Here is a 25379-nt window from a genome sequence, read left to right as displayed (position 1 = left end):
TCGAGATTTCATCATTAGTTTTTTCTGATTTTTTGCACAAAGATGCGTATTAGCAATGCCTAAAACATGGATTAGTCCGATTTTTGAGAAAAATTCTATTCCGGCTGAAAATGCCGGAAATATCCCGGAAATCGCCGTTTTTGCAGATTTTCATTGGACTTTTTCCTTATATTTCGTTGTTTTTTCACACAAAAACATTATTTGTAGCAATGCCCACCACCAAGCATGGTTTAATTGTCAATAAAAGTGATTTTTGAAAGCCGGAACTTTCTAAAAAAAAATCGCCGGAACAGCCTATTTTCGCCGGAAAAAAAAAAAAGGTATTTCTTGAATTTCTCGAGCTGTAACTTTATATTTTTTCATGAAATTTTGCACACTGATGCAAAATGGCAATACCTAAAATATGACAGAGCCTGATTTTCAATTAACGTACTTTTCCGGCCGAAAATGCCGGAAATATGCCGGAAAAACCGGTTTTTTGGCATTTTCTCGAGATTTCATCATTAGTTTTTTCTGATTTTTTGCACAAAGATGCGTATTAACAATGTCTAAAACATGGCCTAGTCCGATTTTTGAGAAAAATTCTATTCCGGCTGAAAATGCCGGAAATATCCCGGAAATCGCCGTTTTTGCAGATTTTCATCGGACTTTTTCCTTATATTTTCGTTGTTTTTTTTCACACAAAAAACATTATTGATAGCAATGCCCACCATCAAGCATGGTTTAATTGTCAATAAAAGTGATTTTTGAAGCCGGAACTTTCTAAAAATCGCCGGAACAGCCTATTTTCGCCGGAAAAACGGTATTTCTTGAATTTCTCGAGCTGTATATTTTTTCATGAAATTTTGCACACTGATGCAAAATGACAACACCTAAAATGTGACGGAGCCCGATTTTCGAAAAATATTTTTTCCCGGCCGAAAATGCCAGAAATATGCCGGAAAACCGTTTTTTTTTACATTTTCTCGAATTTTCATCTTTAGCTTTTTCTGATTTTTTGCAGAAAGATGCGTATTTGCAATGCTCAAAACATGGCCGAGTTCGATTTTTGAGAAAAAATTTTTTCCGGTCGCCGTCTTTGCAGATTTTCATTATATGTTTTCCTTGTATTTCTATGTTCTTCACACAAAAACATTATTGATAACAATGCTCACCATCAAGCATGATTCAATTGTCAATAAAACTGATTTTTGCGACCAGAACTTTCTATTAATTTTTCCCTACAACCCTTCCCTCTCCCCCCATCAACAATCAATGATGAATTTATTGCGTTATGCATTTTCGCTAAACGATATATTTTCTGACTGATTTTTTTCTCCTCGCATTGCTATCTAACTTTCATCATCAGGTAGGTCCATTCAGCATCTAGCTTGTTTTTTATTAGAACCTAGTTTATAAGAACATATAGGCTGAAATTCGTCGAAAAATTAAGAACATCTTAAGAACATGCCCAGCCTCAGTTTGGAAAAAAATGAAAGAAACTACAATTTTTTCCTCTTTTTAAACAGTTTTGACCGAATTTAGGGTTTGATCTTCAAAAGTCGAGAGTCAAATATTGTCCAAATTTTGCCAAATTTAAGTGCTCTTTATTTTGTATCATATTGTCGATTTAGAGTAGTCTGAAAAATTAAGAACGCATTTAAGAACATTTTAGGCTGAAAATTGCTATAAAAAATAAGCACATCCAGGCTCAGCGAAATTTTACGTGTTCTAATAAAAAAAAAAAACGTGTATTTTTATTTCACATTGAATTTCAGAGACGGGTCGTCATGTTCTTCATTTTTCATCGATTCGGACGGAACACATACGGAAGTTCCGTATTTCTACACTGACATTACGGACGATGGGGACGAGATCAAGTTTTTACTACGCAACATGCAGGTGAGATATTCAACAACAAAAAATCCAAAAGTGTAAATTTTGCCCAGATTCCTATTGTTTTTGTTTGATTTTTTTTCAGATGTAAGATATTATTTTCTAGCTTCAAAGCCCTCCCATTCGCTCCTACCACAGCCTTTATAGGGGGGGGGCGTACGGGATATCGGTACATCGGTATTGGCCTTTTTTTAGATCGGTAAATCGGTATTACAGGAAAAAAATGATCGGTACTCGGTATTTCAAAATCATCTCGGTATCGGTAAAAGACCCATTTTTATGTCGGTATTTCGGTATTTTCGGTCAACCATCGGTATCAAAGATCATGAGCCATTGCGCCCCAAGACCAAATTTGGTGAGATTAATTTTAAAATCTTGCAAATTTTTTCGCTCGCTTCGCTCGCAATAAAGTTCTTTCACAATCTACCAATACACTCTTCTCGAGATGCATAAATAAGCATTGCAGGCCTCGTTTTCAAATATTGTTGCCTAAGTAACTCAACGTCATTTGACATGTAATTATCTTTTGTAAATGTGCGTGCTTTTGTTTTAAAACTGATAACTTCCTTTTGGGAATGCATTTACGTCTACGTAAATTGAATGTTGAATAATTATTCTGCTTGCGAACAAGGCCAGCAATGCTTTCTCGAGAAGAGTGTATTTGGCGAACACAAAATTTAAAACAAAAAATTTAATTTTTTTTGCTCGCTTCGCTCGCACTAGCTTCTTCGATATCTTCTTGATAAATATCAAATTCATGGCTTTTTTAGAGTTTATGTTATTTGGTTGACTTTCAAAAATTTTTCTATTTGGCCAAAGCCTCCTTTACTATTCGGATATATGAACGATATGTTCTGAGCGCTGATCTACTAAATAATCCCTCCCTCATACGTAAATTAGTACAAATTAAGGAACACTCAGGGGCGCCGATTTGAAAAATCATTGCTGCAATTTTGATAAGTCAAGAGGCTCAGCCAGGGGTCTGCTTGACACGTGAATGACCATTTTTCAGCCGTGAATACAGTTGACGCTCTCTAAATTGAAGTTCTACTCTTTGATAAGCTCCCATTTTCGATCCATTGGCGTTTTAACAGGGGGCCACGCCTCCCCAAGTTGAGCTTTTTTGAACGCCAGAATCTTGAAATTACCCTAAACTGTAATTGATCGCCCCCAACCAAAAAAAAAATAATTGACCAAAAAGGTCAAAGTTTTCCCAACAGAATGTGAAGGACCAAAAAGGTCAAAGTTTTCCCAACAGAATGTGAAGGGGTTTGTAGTTTTTGTGACCTTTTTCTGGCTACCTTTGACCTTTTTAAGGCCTCCTTTAAGCTGTTTGATATTTCTTAGACCAAAATTTACAAAGCAAACTCTCTGCGACATGAAATTTTATGCTTTCTACACTTTTTGTGACCTTATTCTCGCTAACTTTGAGCTTGCTTAGAGCAAAAATTTACTCTGAAAAAACTTTCTCTGAAAATTTCCCCTAAAAAAGGTCAACATTTTTCCAATCTCGCCCCCCCCCCCCCGAAACGAAAACTCGTGGCTACGCCCCTGCTAGGCTTTACTCAATCCATCTCGATGAACAAAGTCGCAAATTTTTCTTGCTCGCTTCTCTCGCATTTCCTAAATGTTTCTAAAATGACCGAAATTTTAAGTTCAAATTTCGGTATACCAATGCGACCAAAAGGGGCGCCAGAATAAGCCTACAAGGGGGCACCTTAAAAGCCAAAATTCTACTTTTGCTTACCAGCCTGTACCTACCCAACACGCTACAGTTTGGTAATTCTTATAGAGAATTTTGGATGATGAAAAACCCGACCTTTATCGTCCACACATACCAAGCACCCATTTTTGCCTAAGTACCCCCTCCGGGGGACGAGTACCTAAAAAATGGGGAAAAATTGATCGGTATCGGTATTTGAACGAAAAAATTATCGGTATATCGGTAATTGAGAGAAAAAGTGATCGGTATATCGGTATTACGAAGTCCCGTACGCCCCCCACTTGTAGCTCTTTTCAACAGGAATTTTTACCAATTTTCGTAATTATCTAAGGTGTTATTGTCACTTACCAAGACTCCATTGTTTGTTCGTATCACACTCCTTTCAACCCTTTTGAAAGAAGCAAAGACGACTAGAATCCCCGTAGATCTGTTACAAAGACTTTAATTCACTGCTAGAGAATGATAAGAAGCCTCCGACGAGAAGAACCAAATTTAACTACAGTAGACGCTCTCTAATTTAATTTTCAAGGCAGATTAGATATTCCTCGAATAGTAGAGCGTCGGTTAGGAGAGTTTCTTGTTGACGGTGACTTTCAATTTCATCGAATAAGGGAGCCTATCGGATAGTAGAGCGTCAGTTAGGAGAGTTTCTTGTTGACTGTGACCCTCTATATTATCGAATAATGGAACATATCGAATTCATGATATGCATTACTGCAATGACTTCACGAAATTATGCAACTTTTCTGTTTTTGTTTTTTTCACCCAATACGTCACTTTTTTTTCATTGTTTAAGTGACGTATTGGGTGGAAAATTTTAGAAGTTCTCAGAAGACTCTCCAGTGGTGCATATCATGAATAGTAGCGCATCGAATAAGAGAGTGTCAACTGTAGCTTTAATATCTCTAATTTTCATTCTCTCTTTTCCAGTTATTGAAACGCTCCAAGGAAATCAGCAAATTGATGGACTTACTACAAGACCTCAACGAATCACCCAACACCATTGAAAATGTACTCGATATCAAACCGGACCTTTCTCCCTTCAAAGTAAGCTTTATTGCTATTGAAAACTTTCAATTTGTAAAAAATGAAATCATATTGTACTCTGTTAAGGTATGGTAGAGTTTCTCTCAGATTTTAAACAAAATTTGGCAAATTCTTCTACAACAAAGCTCTTAAAAGGTTGTTAATCATTAGCCTTCAGCACTTCGATTGCGGTTTTCGACCGCCGGAGGCAGTTTCCTTCATAGTGGTATGCTAATCTCGTTTTGCCTTGGCTCATTACTTTGTCTACCATTTACTTTCGGTTTTTTTAACTAGATTACCCAGGTGTTTCTCTTTTTTTTCCCTGAATGTCTTTTATTCGGAATTGAATGATCGAGACATGAAAAATGACTATATTGTAATCTGTTTTCAATGAATAATCTAAAATGTACCGGAGATGACATGTAGGCGTTAATAATGTGCGTGCGCTCTTTCGCGAGCGTGATGCGTGATGGAAGGCGGTCATTTCAGTGTGGTTTACATCCGCACTGTAGCGAAGTACGTAGTGTGCCGAGAACAAACTTTTCTTGTAAATTCATTACCAGTGCCCTAAAAAGCCATCCGCGCCACTAAGGGTTGATAATTGTATTAACAAAAAATAGACAACCACATTTTGAATTCTTTTAGGACCGCTTAGACTTGAGTAACACAATATTGATGGGTCACTCGTTCGGAGCTGCAACATGTTTAGATGCTTTACACAAAGACAAAAGATTGAAGTAAGAAAGCGACGAAGTAAATGTTTTTGTTGATCTTTGAACAAGCTAAAATCGTAACCATTAATATACAACTTATATCATTCATAACTTTCATATGCTACATAGAATTAAATTTTGCCTAATTATATACTATTTTGATTGATCGCCAATGATAAGGAGATATGCCCCAGCTAGCACACAACGTTGTTTCAACGTTTATCTAATGTTTATTTTAACGTCCGTATAACTTTGAAACAACGTTGTGTGCCAGTTGGGGCTCTCCGATGAATCGAACTAGGTCGTATCAATGAGAGAGTTGGAAACACTGCGTTACTAAGTATTTTGACCCTACAGATGTGACCTGCCGAGTCATGGCGTATACCTTCACACACGAATGACACTGGGAGAAAGGTGTACATCAGAAGGCTGAAGGCTGAATATGTAACAATCCTTGGAACATCTACCTACACTCTAGTATCAGTACACAATTCCCTCACTTGCCAAGTAAATCACCGTACTATATAGTGAGCATCGAACTCGGGTCTCCTAGACGGGAGTCAAGAGCGATGACCACCACACCACTGCGCCTGGCAGCTCACGAGCACCAAAATTGTCTTATTACTTTAATGTGTATAATTTCCAATCAAAATATTATTAACACCAAAAAGTACGTGTCTGTTGGATCAGCTTGGAATTTGTTTCTTTTAGAAAGTTCTTTTATAGTATTGGTCTTTGAAGCAATTAATCCCTTCGATTGAAATAAGAATGATTCCCAATTCTAATATCCTCATTATACTATTGAAGCTCTTTTACAATATAATAGTGATCTTAAGACACGTGACTCGATCAATCTTTATGAGTGGACAATCACCATAGTTCGTTGTTTACAATAAAATAGTGATCTTAAGACACGTGACTCCATCAATTTTTATGAGCAGACAATTGCTATTGTTCGTTGCTTACAATAAAATAGTTATCTTAAGACACGTGACTCCATCAATTTTTATGAGTGGACAATCGCCATAGTTCATATCGTCACACTTTAGTTTCGAATCTTCATACCACCAAAATTTCGTCTTCTTTGGACAACCACCGAAATGGAGATTCACACCCAACGGTAGAATATCTGTTCGACCTGAAAGGATAGTGGTGAATTTGAGAGTTTTTGAATTGTCTGAGAGTTGAAATGAAGCTCTTACTCTTTCTTGAACACCTTGGTTTCCTCTTTTAAATTCAAGTATCATATCTTTGTGTGTGAATGGGTTCGCAATCATATCCATCTGATCAAGCCCGATCCAAAAATGGGAACTAAAGACATTATCTGTTCTTTCATTCTCCGAAAGGATGTTCGGTTTCGCAAGCATCATGATTTCTCGACTTTCCTTGCATCTTGCGAGTCGTAATTTTGGAGGGTCCAGTCCCATAGTTGGCCGGGGATCCTCGACGAAATATACTTTCGACAAACTTTTAGTTTGGCTGCATGATTTGTATGCGGGCTCATCTAAGTTCTTAATTTCGAAATTATTCGGTGATTGTGCGAAAATAATGAAATTGTCCTCCTTGGTGAATCTGTTTCCATTTACCCAGGCGCCCGTTTTGTAAAAATCACACTCAAAAAGTCCGGTCGCGCCCGGATAAACTTCGATGGTCCGGAAATTATTTTGACAAATCAGCGTTAGACATTCTTCTGGTATTTGAACTGTTGCCGTGAAAAAAGGTACTATCTTTCTCTCGATGTGCGTCACCGTATTTTCCTCGTTTGGTGACGTCATTTTATCGGCCGGCTTTTTGGTTGGTGTTATTATCTGTTGCTGGGCAACCGACCATTCGATTCTCATACCGTTCAGTCTTGCGATGCTGTTCCTGGGTGGTGCTGCTGGTGGAGAGCTGGCATCTGAAAGCATGATTGTCTTCAAGAAAACGAGAACTGATAACAGATGCATATTGAATTTGCAGTCCTTCTCTGGAGAAAGAAAGTTTGAGCTTGGATTTTTCCTTCTGTTAATTCGGAAAGTGTCTTTCTTTTCCGTGGTTTTATGGGGTGAGCGATTTCTGTTAAAATTTATTCGTCCAAATCTCTTTTTTTTCCGTTAATGATTTGCGTGTGCTTGTTTCTTCGGTTATTGATGTATTGAAGCTTTTCAATTTTATTGATTGGTCCCGTCCTCTTTTACATCCATACATTTACGTAGTCAACTGTTAAATGATATCCAGAATACGTTTAATACGTTACGTTTCTTAGTAAGGATTAAAAGTCTCGCCACGTCTTGTAACAATACTCTCTCCATTCTAAACATGCGAAAGAAGAAGGTGCGAATTTTCCATGGTTCAAAAATGTTTCATCTATAACATCTCACTCAAACTTTCATAAGAAAGAAGAAACAATCAGTAATTTAAGAAAATAAAGAAAAACGTCTCGATCAAAGTTTACATAAATGATTTTGAACAGTAAAAGTGGTCTCATGAAAATTTCTGATTTTCTTTTTCATTGATTACCGCCAATGTTCCTTTTAATTAACCTTTTTTCGCCCCTTTTTTTGGAAATTGAAATCATCCTACCGAGAGAGGGCGAGGGAAAAAGCAATGATTTAACACATCCATCCGCCCTTCTTTTTATGTAAATCTCTGCGGGATTTACGTTTTTTTAATAAGAACCAGTCAATTTGCCCCTGACTTGCCTACTTATTCGATTTCTGAAATCTGAGGCTCATATTGTCTTTAGCTGGTTAAAAAGATGGATAAAGTCTATTTTTATAAGAATAGCCCAGTAATCTAGGACAATGTAAGACAGCCATTCGATTAAAGGAAAAAAGCAATCCTTCTGTCATTCTTTTTATGTAAATCTCTGCAGGATTCACACGTGTTTTATAAGAACCGGTAAATTTGGATCTGTTAATTCTCCCAGACTTCAAATTAACATTTACTTAGTAACATGTGTCTAAATCCCAATTGACTGACGACGACGGTAAATCAGCACTTTTACCGTCCTCGAAAAATGCGGGTCAGAACTGCGAGCTACGGCCACTCTACAGTTTTCAAAAGTGCAAATACATAAACTTGCTATGCGGTTTTTAGACCCTGTCGAACTTATCAGAGGAAGAGATTTGTAACTGTAATTTCATTGTCAATTAATGAGCGTTGCACTCTTTCGCATGTTTCCGACATACTTGCTCTATTGTCTTAAATCCGCCAGTGTTTATGTATAGATTTCTATATTATGTTTTAGATGTGGCGTGTTGCTTGATCTATGGACAGTTCCCCTGGGACCTGACTTGTACTGCAAGATGAGAAACGAACGTCCCTTATTGGTCATAATGACTGAATGTTGGAAGTGGAAGAAGAATTGTGATCGTTTGAAAATGTATGCGAACCATCAGAAAGAAGGTGAGTGGTGTAGCCCACTAATAGTGGTGTAGCCCAGCGTAATAGGCTCTTGATCGGAGAGCCAACATTTCATTTCCTTACAATTAGGTTACATTAGCCTCCCTTTCATGTTTAAGTTTTGCTCATTCGAGCTATGTTAAGCTTAGGGTTAAAACTTAGTATCCCATTTTACATTAAAACGCAATTTTCGATATTCCTCAAACTCAAATCAAACTCATTTCAGGTTTGAGCGCTTGTTCTAGACATGTTTTGAAGGTTGCGGTGTAAATTCAACTAATGATTATATTTATTTTTTTAGGATCCATTGAAACTGTCACGTTAAAGTAAGTATACTGTGCATTTGGATGTGTAAAATACTGTGCAAATACTTACTTATAGGAGTTGTAAGTTGACAAATTAACGGGAAAAATCATTTCTGGTTTTGTGGTACTCTGTGTATACGTGGCTTAGTAACAGCCGTTTTACGGCAATTAATTTTAAAATTTAACTAGCATCTACAAGACTTCTCTGTACACAAACCCGAGATCTACGGCTAATTTCAAAATTCATTGTCGTAGAGAGTCTGTTGTCATTGTCTTTTCTTATTTGAGATTTTTCAAACCAACCGCTGCGATGGAGTGTTGACGAGAGAGGGGAGGCGATGAGAGAAGCGTGCTATTTATAAATCATACTTCATCGCAGAGGTTTCCGTACGGGAATTAGACAATGCGTACAGAGTGTACTACGAAACGATAAACGTGGTACAGAGTAAGTACTACAAGACAAGTTTGGTAGTCGTCAAATAAAATTCAGTGGACTCTCCACCCGGGGGGGGGGGCAGCTGGGCAAAAGGACCGACGGGTATGTGCGGGTCCTAAGGGTACCTTTTCCAATATGTTTAAAATGCACTGTAAGGGTCGGAAAAACTAGAGATGCACTGTAAGGGTAGAAATTTCAGAAAATTCTTGAAAATCTAGATATTTTGACCAAAAATGCTAGAATTTTGACCATTTTTTGCACGAAAGGGATCGAAAATTTGGGGGAAAATGCACTCTAAGGGTATGATTTTCACTGATTTTTGCTGCACTGTAAGGGTGCAATTTTAAAAGCCAATTTTTGGCCCGCACATACCGTCAGTCCGCAAACCCAGTGCGGGACTCTCCATAACTCGAACACGCAAAGGGGAACGCACATTTGTTTGAGTTATGGAAATTTCGAGTGTTGGAGTAACGTTTACAAGGCATTGTACTGAAGAGACCATAAAACTTGTTCGAGTTAAGGAGACATTTGAGTTATAGAGGTTCGAGTTAAAGTGTGGCGAGGAAGTACTCAACAAATTGTCTGGTATGTTTGGAACATCTTTATGACGTAGAAGTTCAAACTAAATAAATAAAATAAATCTCTCATTACAAATCTAGTTTGAATATAGAATTGAATAGTTGAAGTTGACTCATAAATTAAGGCTTAACTTAGTAGTGCAAAAAGAGGCCCAACAAAGGAAAAACAAGATGGCTGCCATGAATGAGAATGAATGAAAGCAAACACTGAAAAAGGCCACACCTACAAAAACAAAATGGCTGCCATGAAAGAAAAACAAGGAAAGCAAAACCTACCGGCTTGCCAGATATAAAATGCTGTGACTGGCAGCAATAAGTCAAGTGAATGTATGATTGATCCACAAGACCATGAAAAATATATATATTGAGTTGAGTTAGAGAGCTCCTTCCTCTGTGGTGACTTGATGTTAACTGAAGAAAAGTGTGAGTGTGCACTATTTAAGGCCACATTAAGGAGATAATAAAAACTAAGGAGATAAAATAACTAATCATATATGATAAGATTATCTCTATAATAATAGAAAATGTAAACAAATGAACTGTTCTACAAATTGACATCATGGAGATAATATGATATTGAAACAAAATTGTAATTTCTCATAATATTGAATAAAATTAGGGCAATGCCCGCTACATAAAGAGACTCCATTGTGTTTTATACTTCCCAGTCTCTAGCGTCTCCCCTGTAAATATTTAACAAAATCACATTCTATTGTTACCATATATGTGAGAAGTTAAATGTATCTTCAAAAAGTGCTCTACCGAAGGAGCATAATATCAAAACAAGAAAAATAACCAAACTTGCTTTTTACAATACTTTAAGTTTCATGTTTCCAATCGTCAGTTGTAAACTAAATGTTGAACAAATTCTCTTCCTATTCATACATCGTACAATAATTAGAGTAATTAACAAGGGAATCAATACGTGTCGTAAAATTTAAAAAAGAAATTCTATTTGAAAATAAAAAGTTAATCTTTTGATTTATAATTTGCCAATATTGTTATAATAGGAACGCTGGTCATATAGACCAAACAGATGCCACGCCCATCATCCCGCGTACCTTATCCTGGGTCTTTGGAAAGGACCTGGGTCCAATAGACTTCGAGCATGGTATAAATGTGCAACGAAAGCTCATTATGGAATATTGTACCAAGTTTCTTGTGATGTCTGTATCTGGTAATAGCAGTAAGTTATATAGTACAAAATGGTTTTGAGCATTTTTAGGTTTAAATTCCAAATGATAATTTTCTTAGTGTACTTTAGGCGTACAAACTTTCGCGAGCAGAAACTTTCGCGATTTTCGCGAATCTTCAGGAATTTTATTCTCAAACAAATCGAAATCTAACATATTATTATCCCTTAATGCCTTTTTAAAGTCGAAGAGCAACCGTCTTTCTTTATCGGATTTAAGGAATATTTTTGCACCTTTAAGGTAATTTTATTCGAAAATTCTCATTTTTTTCCAACGATTCGCGAAAGTTTATGCTCGCGAAAAACATTTTTTCCTCAAATTCGCGAAAGTAAATGTCGTAAATTTCGCGATTTTTCGACCTCGGGAAAGTTTCTGCCCGCGAAAGTTTGTACGCCTAAAGTATTCTTAACTTTTTGACCAATAGCGTACCGCTCTGAATTTAAAAATAGTAACAAATTTGCACAAATTTATTCGTTTGTGATCCCATCCTCCTTTGCGTTAATTACTCTTGCACGTTAATTACTTACAATATCAAAAGAAAGGTAAAGACTTTCACGGTTTTCCAAACATTTCGAAATGGACTGTGGAATTGGAACTCGTTCACATTTCTAGCTGCAAAAAATTATGACATGCATGACATGGAGCCTATTTAATCATGAATATTCTTATACAGTACATTCTTATAAAAAAACTTTTTTTTTTCCCCTTTTAGATTTATCATCAGTGAACTTTCTTAGTGATGAATATGATCTCCACAAAGATTTCAGTATAGGTTATTCAATGTGATGAAGGGTAAGTTGATAAATAAAGTTGACCCAGAAAATCGGAAATGCTCAGGGTTTAGGCCTCTCTTAAAGCGTCTGCTTAAATTCATGGTGTCAGGAGCGAGAAATATTGTCCATCCGAAGGTAGGGGAAGGCACCACTCATCGCTGTTCGTTTTTTAGGGTAATAGCTCACCACGCTGAATCTAAAAATAGATTTTATTTTTGACATAATCATTACTCTCGATGTGTTTTTACGAGTTCCAATCCCATCAACCTTTGCTAGCGTTAATCTCTTTTGCACGTTAATTACATCGTTTGACAAAAGATATATAACAACTTGCACGTATCTTTAATTGAGCCGCATTGAATTGTGGGATTGCAACTCGTACAAATGTCAAAAAAGTGAAAAGTAATAATTATGACGTATGCGTTGCGGAGCGCTATTGATCCTTATTATCTTAGAGTCAATTCATATTGAAACTTCCGTACCGTGTGAGTTCCAGGCCATTTTCACCAAATTGATGTATGTTCAATGAAATATTTTTATCCACAGTTTTGATTTTGTTACAATAATTTTTGTAGATATATAGATTATTTCGAAATCTGTTAATTTTTCATGTGACACTTTATAGTAAAGTATTATCATTTTATATCACCAAAGTATTTTTTATAGAATTTTAATTTAAATTCCTAGCCTATATTATATAAACAATCTTTAAAATAAAAACGAAAATTAGTTTGGACAATGTAAATTTCTGAAGAAGAAGATCACGAACTCTTCTATTTTTTTGTACAGTTTATTTAATCTGATTTGATCTGCAACGAAACATGATTGCGTGATTCGAGTGTTCATGAATTGACTGTAGAGTCGAACGTCAAAAGTGGCGGAATAAATACTATATGAATGCCTGATTCTTTTTCTTAGGTTTTATATGCGTTTTTAATGAATTTATAAGAGCTAAGAATTCCCCTGTTAACAATTATGATGTTTTTCTTATAGAGAATTCGAAAAATGATAAATTAAAAGAATTTAACAACGATTTGAGAAGATGAGACGAATGAATGGAAACACAATAAATCGAACAAAAGGATGATTTTGAAAAGAACCAATCAGAAATCATGTCTTTCTTTTCAAACGCTTTCCAAAAGTTTTTCCGCAATTGGAAAATATGGTGCGCATGTGCGGTAGTCTTCTTCCTTCTGAATGTTATTTATCTTCTATCGCAAGTCAATCGATCATCTAAAGCTTCGAGCAGCGCTATAAATGATCATGCGGCTGACTCGATGTTAAAATCATTAGACAAAGAACGTGGCGTGGATGATTCGATCTCTCACACAACAAAAAATGATATGAGAACAAAAATAATGAGGCGAAAAAATGATGCAATAAGAAGCGCCGAATCTGTCAAAAATAGAATATCTTCAATGAAACGGGGCGCCCATCCATCACATATTATACACAAACTAGTTCAAAACGGTATTGGTTCAGAGGCCACTTTCACTTGTTTGAACGGTTTGAAGAAACTCACTTTGAGAGATTTCAATGATGATTTTTGTGATTGCGTGGATGGTTCAGATGAACCTGGTACTAATGCTTGCAATAATGGAAGGTAAGTTTTTCAATATTTTTTTGTTCTAAGGTTACAATGGAGCGAGTCTCGATTACTCGAAAACTCGAGCACGCACGGGGAACACAAACTTGCTCGAATTAAGAAGATTTCCAGTTAGGGTAGGGTTTATAGTACATTGTTAACTGAATGGACTAGAAAACGTATTCGAGTTAAGGAGATATTCGGTTTGTAGAGGTTCGAGTTATGGAGACTCCAATCTGACGTTTGAATTTAGCGTTTTAACAGTGACTTTAACCTTTATGATAACTCTTTTTGACTTCACCAAGCATCATTTTTCATCATTCATGATTCAACCTGCGAATTGTCTTAAGATTATTGCAATAATGGAAGGTGGGTCCGTTTAGCAATTTCAAATTTATTACTTCTCTCTCATTTTGAAGATGCGAAAAGTCTCATAGGAGTCTCATAGCTACCTCTGAGTTAACTTTAAGCAAACATGGTAATATGAATACTGTGTTAATATTATTCCCTTTCTAAGAAGACTTGGTCGGGCTATTCCAGAAAAAAAATTTTACCCCCACCCCCCATGTTGAGGAGGTCTTTTGATTTAGTTTTCAATTTCAGAATCCCCTTGGATTTTTTTTGGATTTTTGACTCCGTTTTACTGACTTTTCACTACATTTAAACTGTATACCTTGGATTTTACACTCGAAAAACCAGACCAAACAGATTTTTTATTTTCAAGGACGACCCTGGACGTCACACCTACTCAACATAGGGTGTTCAGACTATTTCTGGAATAGCCCAATGACATTCAGAGAATTTTTCGTTTTGACATGTGACTTTTTTAACAATGACAATGACAATAACAATAACTTTTTTTTCACTATCTTTGATAACTCTTTTTGACTTCACCATGCATTATTTTTCATCATTCATGATTCAACCTGCGAATTGTCAAATTGCCTTATTTTTGTCCTAAATCCCCTGATTTTGTACATTTACCTTGAATTCGGCGTATCCAGAAAGATTATTTCCGACCCCCCTGGTAATTATTAGGACCCCCCTGGTAATTATTAGGAGCACCCTGGTAATTATTAGGACCACCCTTTATTTGGAAGCTTATCTTCCCCTTCCCGTTTTATTATAGGCCATTTCACAGTCGCAAAGTGTAATGGGTAATCAGGACCACTGCGCACTAATGACGACTTACTATTGGTCCAAAGTTTTGATATTTGTTGAAGATTTTTGCGTCTAACCAACGGGGAGCAGTTATCAGGGCGCAATCAGTCCTAATTACCCATGATCCAGTTCGACTGGGAAATGGCCTATAGACACTTGAGATTAATTTGAAACTGTGTATCTCTTCCAGGTTCTACTGTTCGGTTGAAGAAAAATTCATTCATTCAACTTATGTAAATGATGGGATATGTGATTGTTGTAATGGTGAGGACGAGTGGATGAAAATGCAACCTTTGTATATTTTACCTCGAAAGTTCCCTTCTAAAAAGTTTTTCCCCTGCCCCAATACGTGTGGGGGATAACTTATTCCTTTTTAAGGGGATGTGTTTTAGAGCTTTTTTATTTATTCTTTCTAAAAAGTCATTTCCCTGTCTGTGGTGAAATGTGTGGGGGATACCTAGTTCCTTTTGGATTTCAAGACGAATATATAAAATTACAACCTTTGTATATTTTATCTCGAAAGTTCCTTTCTAAAAAGTTTATCCCCTACCCAAATACGTGTTGGGGATAAGTTATCCCTTTTAAACTCGAGTACGTTTGAAGAAACGTCGCATCCATTATGAATTATACCTAAAAGTTTTTTCTAAAAATGTTTGTTTCTTGTCCCAATATGTGTGAGGGACAGCTGAAGTTGGTAAATATTTTGGGATATATTTCTGATTTATATTATAGAATTTTGATAATTTTTCTGATATTTGGAATTAGTATATTAGGTTAGGTATAGTAGGATATCTTTTTATTCACAATGGCTTCAAGATCTATAGTTCTAGTACATTGTAAAATTATTTATAACGGTTATTTTTTTGTCCATCGATTTGTAAAATTTCAATAAAAAAATGCAGTTCTTTCTTAATTCCCTAAAAACTTTACACTTGAATCACTGTTCTAACATTTGTTTATTTTTTTCTTCAGTGATATACAAAGAATAAAAACAAACAAAACAAAAATCATAAACATTAAAAAAAGCAAGCCGATAAGCAGCGAACAAGTCAGAGATTGAAGCAGATATGGATATAGTATAACAACAATTTGACACCCCATCTAAACCAGAAGATCAAAATCTTCAACAAATAACTAAAAAATAAAATCACCACTTCACTATGACTTTCAACGAGAAGAAGAGAAAGAAGTCATTTCTTGAGAACGTCAAATATGAATATATGGTTGCTGGATTGTCAGGCGGTGTGGTCTCCACCGCTATTTTGCACCCTTTTGATCTTATCAAGATTCGCTTCCAAGGTATGCTGTTATGTTCTTTGTTGGGCTGTGGTTTAGATGGTCGTGGTTATAATCACAGTTATCACATTCCTTTATACACTTAGATTAGATTGGCCGGTGGTCCACTGGACACGCGTTCTTTTACCTTATCGGCCCTTTTTACGCCGGCCCCTTTTACGCCGGCCCTTATTATGCCACAGTCTAATTTTGTATCCCCAAGGGTTATGGGCTAATTTTTTTATGGTAAAAAGGGAAGGGAAACAGTAAAGAAAAATTAAGTCTGGCAAATATAATACCACTTTTTAGTGAAAATAAAGAACTTCCTTTCATGCAGACCAAATTTCATAACAGTGCTGGAAAATAATCTACAATATTTATAAGCCCCCCTTCTTAAACGATCCCCCTCCTTGCTATCCCCCCCCCCTTTCTAATGAAAATTTCTGATCCCCCTTCTTCACTTTTTTGGAAGGTGTCATCCCCTCCCCTTAAGAAAGGGGGGGCGGGTCCGAACTATGAAAATTTACATTGAAATGTCATTTTTCAGTAGTAAACTGTTGAGAATTCCATCTAAAATCACTGATTTTTAAATATATTGAATATTTCACTGAAGTTTTAAATATGGAGTAAAAAAATGGATAATTTTCGTCTTTGAATCATACCTAAAGTCCTTTAAATTGAGAAATAATGATAAGATATTAATGCCGCTTTTAGGTTAAAATTGCAAAATCTTAGCCCTTTTTACACCGGCCCTTTTAAAGCCGGCCCTTATTACGCCACGAGCCCAAAAATAGTGCCAATAAGGGCCGGTTTAAAAAGGGCCGATAAAGTATATGGAAAGCCTGATCCATTCAAGTGGTTAGAGATCAGTGATTATATAATCGTTGTATTGACATTCTTACATAGAAAGAATTATGACGTCATTTCCTTGTAAATTTATTACCAGTCTCCACAAAAAACGACCGCACCGGTATGGTTTGATAAGTGTATTTGTCGTTAGATCCATGACAAAATCTCTCAAACGGTGCAAGTTCGATTGAATATCCTACTGCAAAAAGCTTTTTTGTATAATCAGGAGTGAAAAGCGATATATCATGAGATATATTTCTCATCACCGAATCAATTTTACGTCTATTTACTTCAGTGTGCATTCATTTTTGCTTCCATGCGCGGGAACCTCGTTAACGTAGCTAGACTAACTCCTTTGAGAGCGGTTTTCCATATTATAGCAAGAAATAGTGCACACTTAAAGCGAATGGCTCTATTATTAAGGAACAAATATCGTGGTCGATTTTAAACTTTAACCACGGGAATAAAGGGATTTTGAAGTATTTTATTGGATTTAGCTTCGTGAGAAGAGGTTGAGTTTCCGTTGAGTTTCATTTTTCTAAGGCTAAGATCATGTTCGCAGGTATTGGTTCCGTTTCGCTCCGAAACGAAATTAAGCAATTCTATAGGTTAGAAATGACGTAACAATTGAATTTAACCAATAGAACGGTTTCATTTCGTTTCGGAGCGAGACGGAACCGTAGCATGTGAACGTATGGTCTATATGATTGTGTTATCTTTCCAGTAACGGACCCCCTTTTTCTTTAACTCATTCAGTGAACGATGGTTCAGGGACAATAAAGAATCGCCAATCATACAACGGTATTATGGACGCTGTTAGAAGCATCACCAGGACTAATGGTATCAAGGGGCTTTATCAGGTATGCTGTTGTTAGCATTGTTGTTGTGTATCTAACTGTTATTTATCGATGACCCAAAAAATGCACTTTTTGTGTTGGAAAAAAGCACAGGGTACTTTTGTAGCAAAGTGACGTTAGATTGCTTCTACCGCTACAATGCAACAATGCAACTTTTCGTCAATTTATATTTTGTACATGTAAAATGTAAGATATATTGTACTCTTTTTAACCAATCAGATTGAAGATATATTTTGGATCGCCGATAAAACTGTTGTTTTTTGATAAGCCATTACCAGATAGATGAAAATTTTTATTGTAACACTGTGGATGTGTGAAGGTCCTTTTTGCTGAAAGGGTGCAATCTATTCTCGATGTGAAACTTGATAGCAAATTTATAGGCAATTCTCACCTACTAGTTTTATCTTCATTGCTTAATCTCTAAATTCTAGATTCATTCGCATTCCACATATATGGAATGAAAAAAGAGTGTGCACTAAAAATGGGTAAAATTACAAAACTTATTAGAAGCACGGACGGGAGAGTTGGAGCCTGTGAACTATCAGTTATTAAAAACTCAGATGAAATAAAGTGAAAGACTTCATAGTAATCTTAACATTTTAAATTAAACTTTTTGCTCCATTTTTTTCACCACAACAGGGTGTGTCACCAAACCTTGCAGGTGCTGGTTCATCATGGGGCTTGTATTTCTTCTCCTTCAATTTTTGTAAAGCCTCCCTCAAAGATTACCAACAATTGGAATCACTGTCAGCTACGAGTCATTTACTCGCAGGAACTATAGCTGGTATGTTGATATATTGTTCATCTTACCAATGTAATGACATCGATAGTTGATAAAGTCGATATTTGATGTGGATAGCCCAGTAGTCTAGGAATTTTAGACAGCTTTCGATGAACATTACATTGGATGGAGCAGGGATTCGAATTTCGTCTTGACAATACTCCTGCCCTTATGACGTATAGTGTAACTTTTTCATCTGGGAAATAATTATGCCGTATTTTATCATCCACTCACGGTGAAGGACTTTTCTTCTGAAAGAGCCAAATACAGTGTTGAATAACTTTTAGTTCTGTTCTTTCAGGCCAAGTTATGAGATTTGTAATGTCTTTTTGCCAAGGGTTTTCAATTAAGTTCGTCTCTATAAGTTGTCTATGTTCACTTCCAATTCTATCTGAGCTTTGGAAAAACGTTTTCCTTCTTCTTCACTTGTCCATCTTTTATTAGCTTCTGATTTATCTCACCGATTCTTTTCGGGTAATCAATCAAGACAAGAATTCCCAATTACCTTAAATTTGTCTCGCTTATCTTTAGGAGTGTTCACGCTATCCCTCACAAATCCCATATGGGTAATCAAGACAAGAATGTGTTTACAGACCGGCGCAACAAGCGCCAATGAAGTTTATTATTCAGGTGTTTTAGGTGAGAAGGATTGACCCTACTTTCAAAGTTGTTTCAAATTAATTTTGACCAATGAGAGAGAGTGTGTCATTCTAGAAAAATAGGTAATAAAATATCCTTCGCCACTCTCGGGGGGGGGGGGGGGCACTGGGTTTACCAACTGACGATATCAATTTATTTTCGGGAGGATTTTTTGGAAAATTTTGTAATTTTTACTGGATTTGCTGAAATGTTCACCCTTACAGTGCATTCCTGCTATCTTGAAAAAGGTACCCTTAACCGCCGCACATACCCGTCGGTTAACTTGCCTGACTGCCCCCCCCCCCCCACACACACTTCAGTTTTATTGTTGGCGCTCTCTAATCCAATTTTCAAGAGGAATTGGATTTTCATTGAATAAGATAACGTTTCGATTAGAAGAAAATCGTATTAGAGAGCGTCAATTATATTTAAATAGTTCTGACTAACTTTTAGTCCCTGTTTGTAATTCGAACAAATTATTTTCCCGCCCGAGTTTGAATCAGTGTCAAGACTTGATATACTTCACCTTAAGGACCTTACATATGTAATCCACTGATCTCTAACTACTTGGCTGGATCGAGCTTCCCATATACAGGAAGCGACTAGTGTAGTCCTGACTGACTAGTGTAGTCCCCCATCTCCTTTTTGATTCTGTATGATATGGTCATCAACAGCGCGATTCGAATGTTTCGAAATCTAAGGTAGATTAGAAAACAGCATGGCGAACTAGTCGCCTTCTAAACTGGACACACTTCGACGAGAAATCTGTGTATGTAAAAAGGAAATGTTATAAGTGCTGTAAGCCAAACCAAACATAACAATTCTCATTCTTTGTAATACCTTTTAGACGGGTTAAAGAAGTTGTATCAACAGGAAGGCTTGAGAGGCTACTATCGCGTAAGTTGCAACCTTTGTTATTGCTTAATAGTTTTGAAAGTTGCCTTTATGAATATTCTTTCACATAAAAATAAATAGTCTAGCGTTACTAATTTTTTTCCATTTTGCAAGGCTTTTTGTCCGTCTTCTTTTCTAAGATACCGGGTATATTTTTTCTCAATTCTCCCCAATCTAAAGGGTTTTGTACCAGTCTTCTTTTTTAGGATATAGAGTACATTTATTCTAAATTTTCTCCACTTTGCAGGGTTTTGTACCGGGATTATTTGGAGTATCACACGGTGCTTTACAATTCATGGCTTATGAAGAACTGAAGAAGATGAGGAGTAAATACACTGGACAGCCAGCTGAATCCAAATTGGTTAGTTGTAAACTCTAGATTTTAGTGGTTGATTCCTGCGAAGTGCAGCATACATTCCTTATAATTTATCCCTGTCTTATTTCTGATATTTCTGTATAAAAGCTGGCTTTTCACCATTTTCCACAGATAACTTTTCCGTCCAGGTTTACTACGTATACTTGGTGTACCATTGTTTTGATTTAACTGCATTTGTTCTTGTTTTTGGGTTTGCCTTCTCCTGGCCATATGCCTTAACTGTTTGTGTGGAAGTTGAAACTTTTATTAGTTATTCTAAGGTCCCAAATAGTATGGGGGTCCGAAATTTGTTCAAAATTTATTAAACGGGTGGGTCCGAATAAAAGGGGGGTCCGAAATTGTACCTTTAAAAACCCCAAAATAAGGTAATTGTAAGCTAAAAGCAGGCTTTTCAGAGCAATTCAGCTTGTGATAGCTAAGAATATTAAAAATAAATAAACAGGGGGTCTTAATAAGAACAGAGGGTCCGAATTTTTTTTTGAAAATCAATAAGCGGTTAGGGACGTTTATTCGGGACCTTAGAGTAGTGTCTACCAAGGATAGATAAAGTATAACTTACCTTCACAACATCTCTTAGAATCCTCTGGAGTACATCGCCATGGCAGCTCTATCAAAAGTCTTTGCTGTTGTCTCAACGTACCCTTATCAAGTTCTTCGATCGCGGTTACAAGTAAGCATTCAAACCACAGATATCTTATATAAAACACTAGATAGAGAGCCATTCTATCTTTTCCAAGCCAAGGCAGGGGAAGCAAAATAATGCGCCATCTTTTCCCTTGAATATTTCTCTGTTAAAGTTTATTTGAGACTACAAGATTTCAAGTGACATTGAAGATTGATTATTTTGCTTCGAATAGGGAAGGAAACACTCTGTCTATTGTTTTATTTAAGATACTTCAATGGAATAAATTTTCACGTAGACTAAATTTCGCGTTTGAGCTCATTCGCGGACTTAATTTCGCGGATGGCATTATCAGGAGACGATATTTTCATGATTTTTTGTCTCTTTACTGACAAATTACACATACTGGTTGTTGAAATACGCATTATTAGCGCTTCTTTAAAAGTAGTTATTTGACAATTTTTGAGTTTGGGCCAAAAAGAATTTTGCGGATAAGACCTTCCAAATTTCCATTGGGACTTAATTTCGCAGATGACACCAAAACCCGCGAAATTTAATCCCCGCAAAAATTTGTCCCATTAAAGTTTCCATCACAGACCTCCACATGTAGCATTTGGGAAAGCCTAGCAAAAAAAGTACAAAACTTATGATTAGAAATAGTCGGGTTTTTTTTCGTCAAAATTATTGCTGGAATCTTGAATTTTTTCTAACCCTAAGATACTAATCAAAACAACATTTTTTGTCTTTTTCTTCAGGATGCACAATATCTTGGTCATTATAATGGGATGGTGGACACGTTCCAAAAAATCTTAAGGTTATTTTTTTAACGTCAATCCTCTCTCTACCTAAACTCCTTGACTGGGTCAATCAGAAATTCCCTGTTAAGGGAGTAGTCAGAAAGTATCTACTAGGGTGGAGTGAAGGATATTTTCAAAAATTCCAAAAAAGATTCGCACCCCCACTCCGCCCTCATATCCTCAAAAAAAAATCAAGCACGACTCCCCCTAACCACCTATTATATTTTTGGCACCCCCTTCTAGTGTAGGCCACTTTAAATGATATGAAATTTTTTTGAGACCGAGGTCCCCTAAGGATGGTAAAAATTTTGACACCTCCCCCCCTCCCCCCTAGTAGATGCTTTCTGGCCACTCCCTAATTCCGACAACTATAGGATTCAAGTGTTTCGATATTGAAACGTTCGAAAGTGTCGTTTCTCTAATTTTACAATATTGGAATTAAAATTCCTCTTGGTCTTATTGCAGAGTGATTTACACTTAAAGAAATGGACGCTTTTAATTTTAAAGTCTTAAATGTTTTCCAATTTTTTTTTCATTTCTAGACATGAAGGAGTGAGCGGCTTATATAAAGGAATGTTTATGTCCATGCTCAGGTATTGTTCATTTTATCCAAAATGGCTGAGTTTGTACCACAACCTGCGTTGAAATATATTGAGAATTTTGGTTGGTTATTTTCTCGTTCGGGTGAAAAAGTCGCTATCTGTTAAATATAACCGAGTATTTCAATTTGGGAGGGGTTTATAGAATTCCAGGCTATATTCTAAGCCCTATTGGACCATTTTCGAACTCTTGGAACCGCAGATTCTAAGGCCCTCTTATCTTAAGTCTAGCGTTAAAATTCAGAGTTAAACTCTACCCTTCCAAACAAAGTTAGAGCGCTTCTAAGTCATTGTGGCTATAAGATTTCCTGGGAATTTCCCTTTTATCTTAAATATTACGACCTTGACTGTAGGTCTGAAATCCAAAAAAAATAAACATTCTTCTAGCTACAAAATCCTGAAATGTAGGTAAACGTAAACTGATAGGCCATTTTTGTTCATTGTGGGCAGAATGATTGTTCTTACTTAAGAGCTGGAAACTTGTAAGAGATCAAAGTATCCTTAAGGTTCATATGGATAGGTATAGTTTGAGACTGTAAATGCCCGATTTTCCCCGTATGCTTATGAAAAAAGGGTGTAACCAAATAATTTATACAGTCGACGCTCTCGGATCGATTTTCGAGGAGAATTAGTTTTCTTCGAATAAGTGAGCTTATCGAAGGGTGGATATAGCGTTGTTTATAGGTGTTTTTTCGTTGACAATGGCTTTCAATATCATCGAATAATGTAGCAAATCAAATAGTAGAATGTCAAATTTGAGCGTTAACTGTATTTTTATTCATCCCTGGTCACCCCTCAACACTTTCTGTAACTCTTTCTTTCTATAGAGTGACACCTGCGTGTTGCATCACTTTTCTGGTTTACGAAAATGTCAGCCATTTCTTGCTGGAGAAGAATTAGATGATCGTTTGTGGAGAGCACCAGGAGTTGGAGAAAAGTGACTTTTGGAACAGATCTCATGAACATTGCCTAGATTATGTACTGGTTTCAACCAGCATTGGGGTTGGGGAAGCTGACTAGATTATAAAGGCTTGCCTGCCCATATAGAGAGAGAATTGAGAAAAATTTATGATGAAGATTACTGTGTCTTGCAAGATTTCAGAATCTTTTCAATTTTGTACAGTCCTTATAAACATCTCCATATACTCTCTGCTTCACCTTTTCCGGACACACTCTATACCTTGTCACAGTCAGTATCATTCGGGTAATTTTACAAGCCTTGTTTTAAGGATATATTATAACCAATACTTATAAAAATTGCAGAAATTATCGTGGAAAAGGAAAAGCTTTTGCTTATTTCAGTTGATTTGATCCGATACTTTGGCGGTGAAAGTCATTAACGATTACCCAAATGATATTTGTATGGTATTTGATACTGTAGCCAGTTGATGGCCGATTTTTTAGATTTATAGCATGAATAATCCGAGTAAGAACGTAAATGTTAAATAACACATGTCCTGGGTCAACCAACCTTTGTGTTGAGAAAGCCGGCTTTGTTTGGAAATGATGTTTTGCAAGATTTTAGTACTTTTTCAATTGTTGTTGTTTTCAAATATTGCGTTTTCATGACAGTGCTTGATCATATCACTCTTGAATTGTATTTGAATGAAGTGTTTCCCTTGTTTGAAGAGAGGAATTGAGCCACTATATTCACTTACTTTCTGGCTCTTTTCCAGAAAAACCGAATTACCTTCTTTTTTTACCGAAAATAATTTTTATACGATCCCTGTAAAAAATTGTATTTATTTGTGTATTTTACAGAACCACATTTGTATTTTGCAGAACACATATCAATTAATAATACACCCCCTTCTCACAGACCCGGTAGGATTTTTTCTGCCAGTGGGGATAAAAATAACGGACTGAAACTCGATGAAGATTGATATTCCCATATTTCTTATGGCTGGGGATTTCAATTCTTTTGATTTCAAGTCAGAAATTCAGTGGGGATGGGAAGAATAGCATAGAATTTTGCAGTGAGGATTGTTTTTTGGTTATTTTCAGTGGGGACTAAAATTGGAGTATAATGGGGACGGTGTTTTGGCTTATTTTTCCAGTGGAAAGAGGTCCCAGTGGGTCTGTGAAAAGGGGTTGTAATAACAGTATTAGTTTTTAGAAAGTTTAAAGAATTTTATTTGAGAAATACCTAACCAAATATTATTAAGACTGTACAATTTTTAATTTAGAAGAAGATTTTTGTTTAGAGGGTGTATGCTAATGTTACTTATATACGATGAATTTTGGTAATGATAAAATAATGATTTTATGTTGATATTGTATTGAATAAAAGTCTCTTAAATGATCCCTAGAAGAATACAACTCCTGACTGTTCGAATTTCCAAGAGAGATCGCCTACATCCCGAACATAGTATAAAAATACTAAAAATCAAGATCCATATTGGACCCTACATCTCAACTACAGTCCACAGGTACTACTAAATGGGAAAAGATTTTTGACACCACCCGATCCCCCATGGGGAGATAGGAATTTGTTTTGTAATTTGGTCGTCTAGCAAAATCCTCTCAAATAAAACAGATGGACTGTATTTTCTGCGTAATTTATTTTTTCGAGATTTCATCCTTATTGAGAAAACTACACGAAACTCTCATCCCTGTTAGAGAAATTGCTAACATTTTAAGAATCTCCACTGAAAACTTCAGGTGAAGACAATTGAAGTAAAATTATCTAACCATCGCCAACGAAAGATTCTCAATCCCTTTATTAGCATTTCGCTCATTCAGTTAATCCTCGTTGCCTAAAAGATCTCATGGGGGCCTTGGAAGTAAGAATAACTGTGTAAGATACAAAAAATTCCAAAAAATTCTTAAAAAAAGAGAAAGCTCCCTCGGATACCTTAAGGGAACTAATTTTGGCGAATTTAGTTCCCGCTAAAATTATATTTTTCGGTATTTTGCCAAAATAACCCCTAAAATTCAT

At 36.2% G+C, this 25379-nt stretch overlaps 3 protein-coding genes across 3 annotated transcripts; all 3 read left to right on the top strand.

The window, feature by feature from the left end:
- Positions 1–8572: 8572 nt before the first annotated feature.
- Positions 8573–11273, top strand: LOC136800766 (uncharacterized). Its single transcript, XM_067057424.1, has 3 exons — positions 8573–8724; positions 9023–9047; positions 11051–11273. The coding sequence occupies exons 1-3, from the start codon at positions 8625–8627 to the stop codon at positions 11253–11255; spliced, it is 330 nt and encodes a 109-aa protein (XP_066913525.1). The 5' UTR covers positions 8573–8624; the 3' UTR covers positions 11256–11273.
- Positions 11274–12916: 1643 nt separating this feature from the next.
- On the top strand, positions 12917–15120 carry LOC136800811 (uncharacterized). Its single transcript, XM_067057466.1, has 2 exons — positions 12917–13609; positions 14943–15120. Exons 1-2 carry the CDS (start codon positions 13119–13121, stop codon positions 15112–15114), a joined length of 663 nt encoding a protein of 220 aa, XP_066913567.1. The 5' UTR covers positions 12917–13118; the 3' UTR covers positions 15115–15120.
- A 752-nt stretch (positions 15121–15872) lies between these two features.
- Positions 15873–24720, top strand: LOC136800765 (solute carrier family 25 member 32-like). Its single transcript, XM_067057423.1, has 10 exons — positions 15873–16051; positions 17633–17736; positions 18373–18517; positions 19046–19153; positions 20001–20050; positions 20295–20408; positions 21001–21093; positions 21801–21859; positions 22385–22435; positions 23269–24720. The coding sequence occupies exons 1-10, from the start codon at positions 15913–15915 to the stop codon at positions 23339–23341; spliced, it is 936 nt and encodes a 311-aa protein (XP_066913524.1). The 5' UTR covers positions 15873–15912; the 3' UTR covers positions 23342–24720.
- Positions 24721–25379: the final 659 nt, after the last annotated feature.

Source organism: Clytia hemisphaerica, unplaced genomic scaffold, assembly GCF_902728285.1.
Source record: "Clytia hemisphaerica strain Z4C2 unplaced genomic scaffold, Clytia hemisphaerica genome assembly, whole genome shotgun sequence".
NCBI classification, from domain to species: Eukaryota; Metazoa; Cnidaria; class Hydrozoa; order Leptothecata; family Clytiidae; genus Clytia; species Clytia hemisphaerica.
The sequence above is the reverse complement of the archived record's forward strand: the minus strand, read 5'-3'. Positions and strand labels throughout refer to the sequence as shown.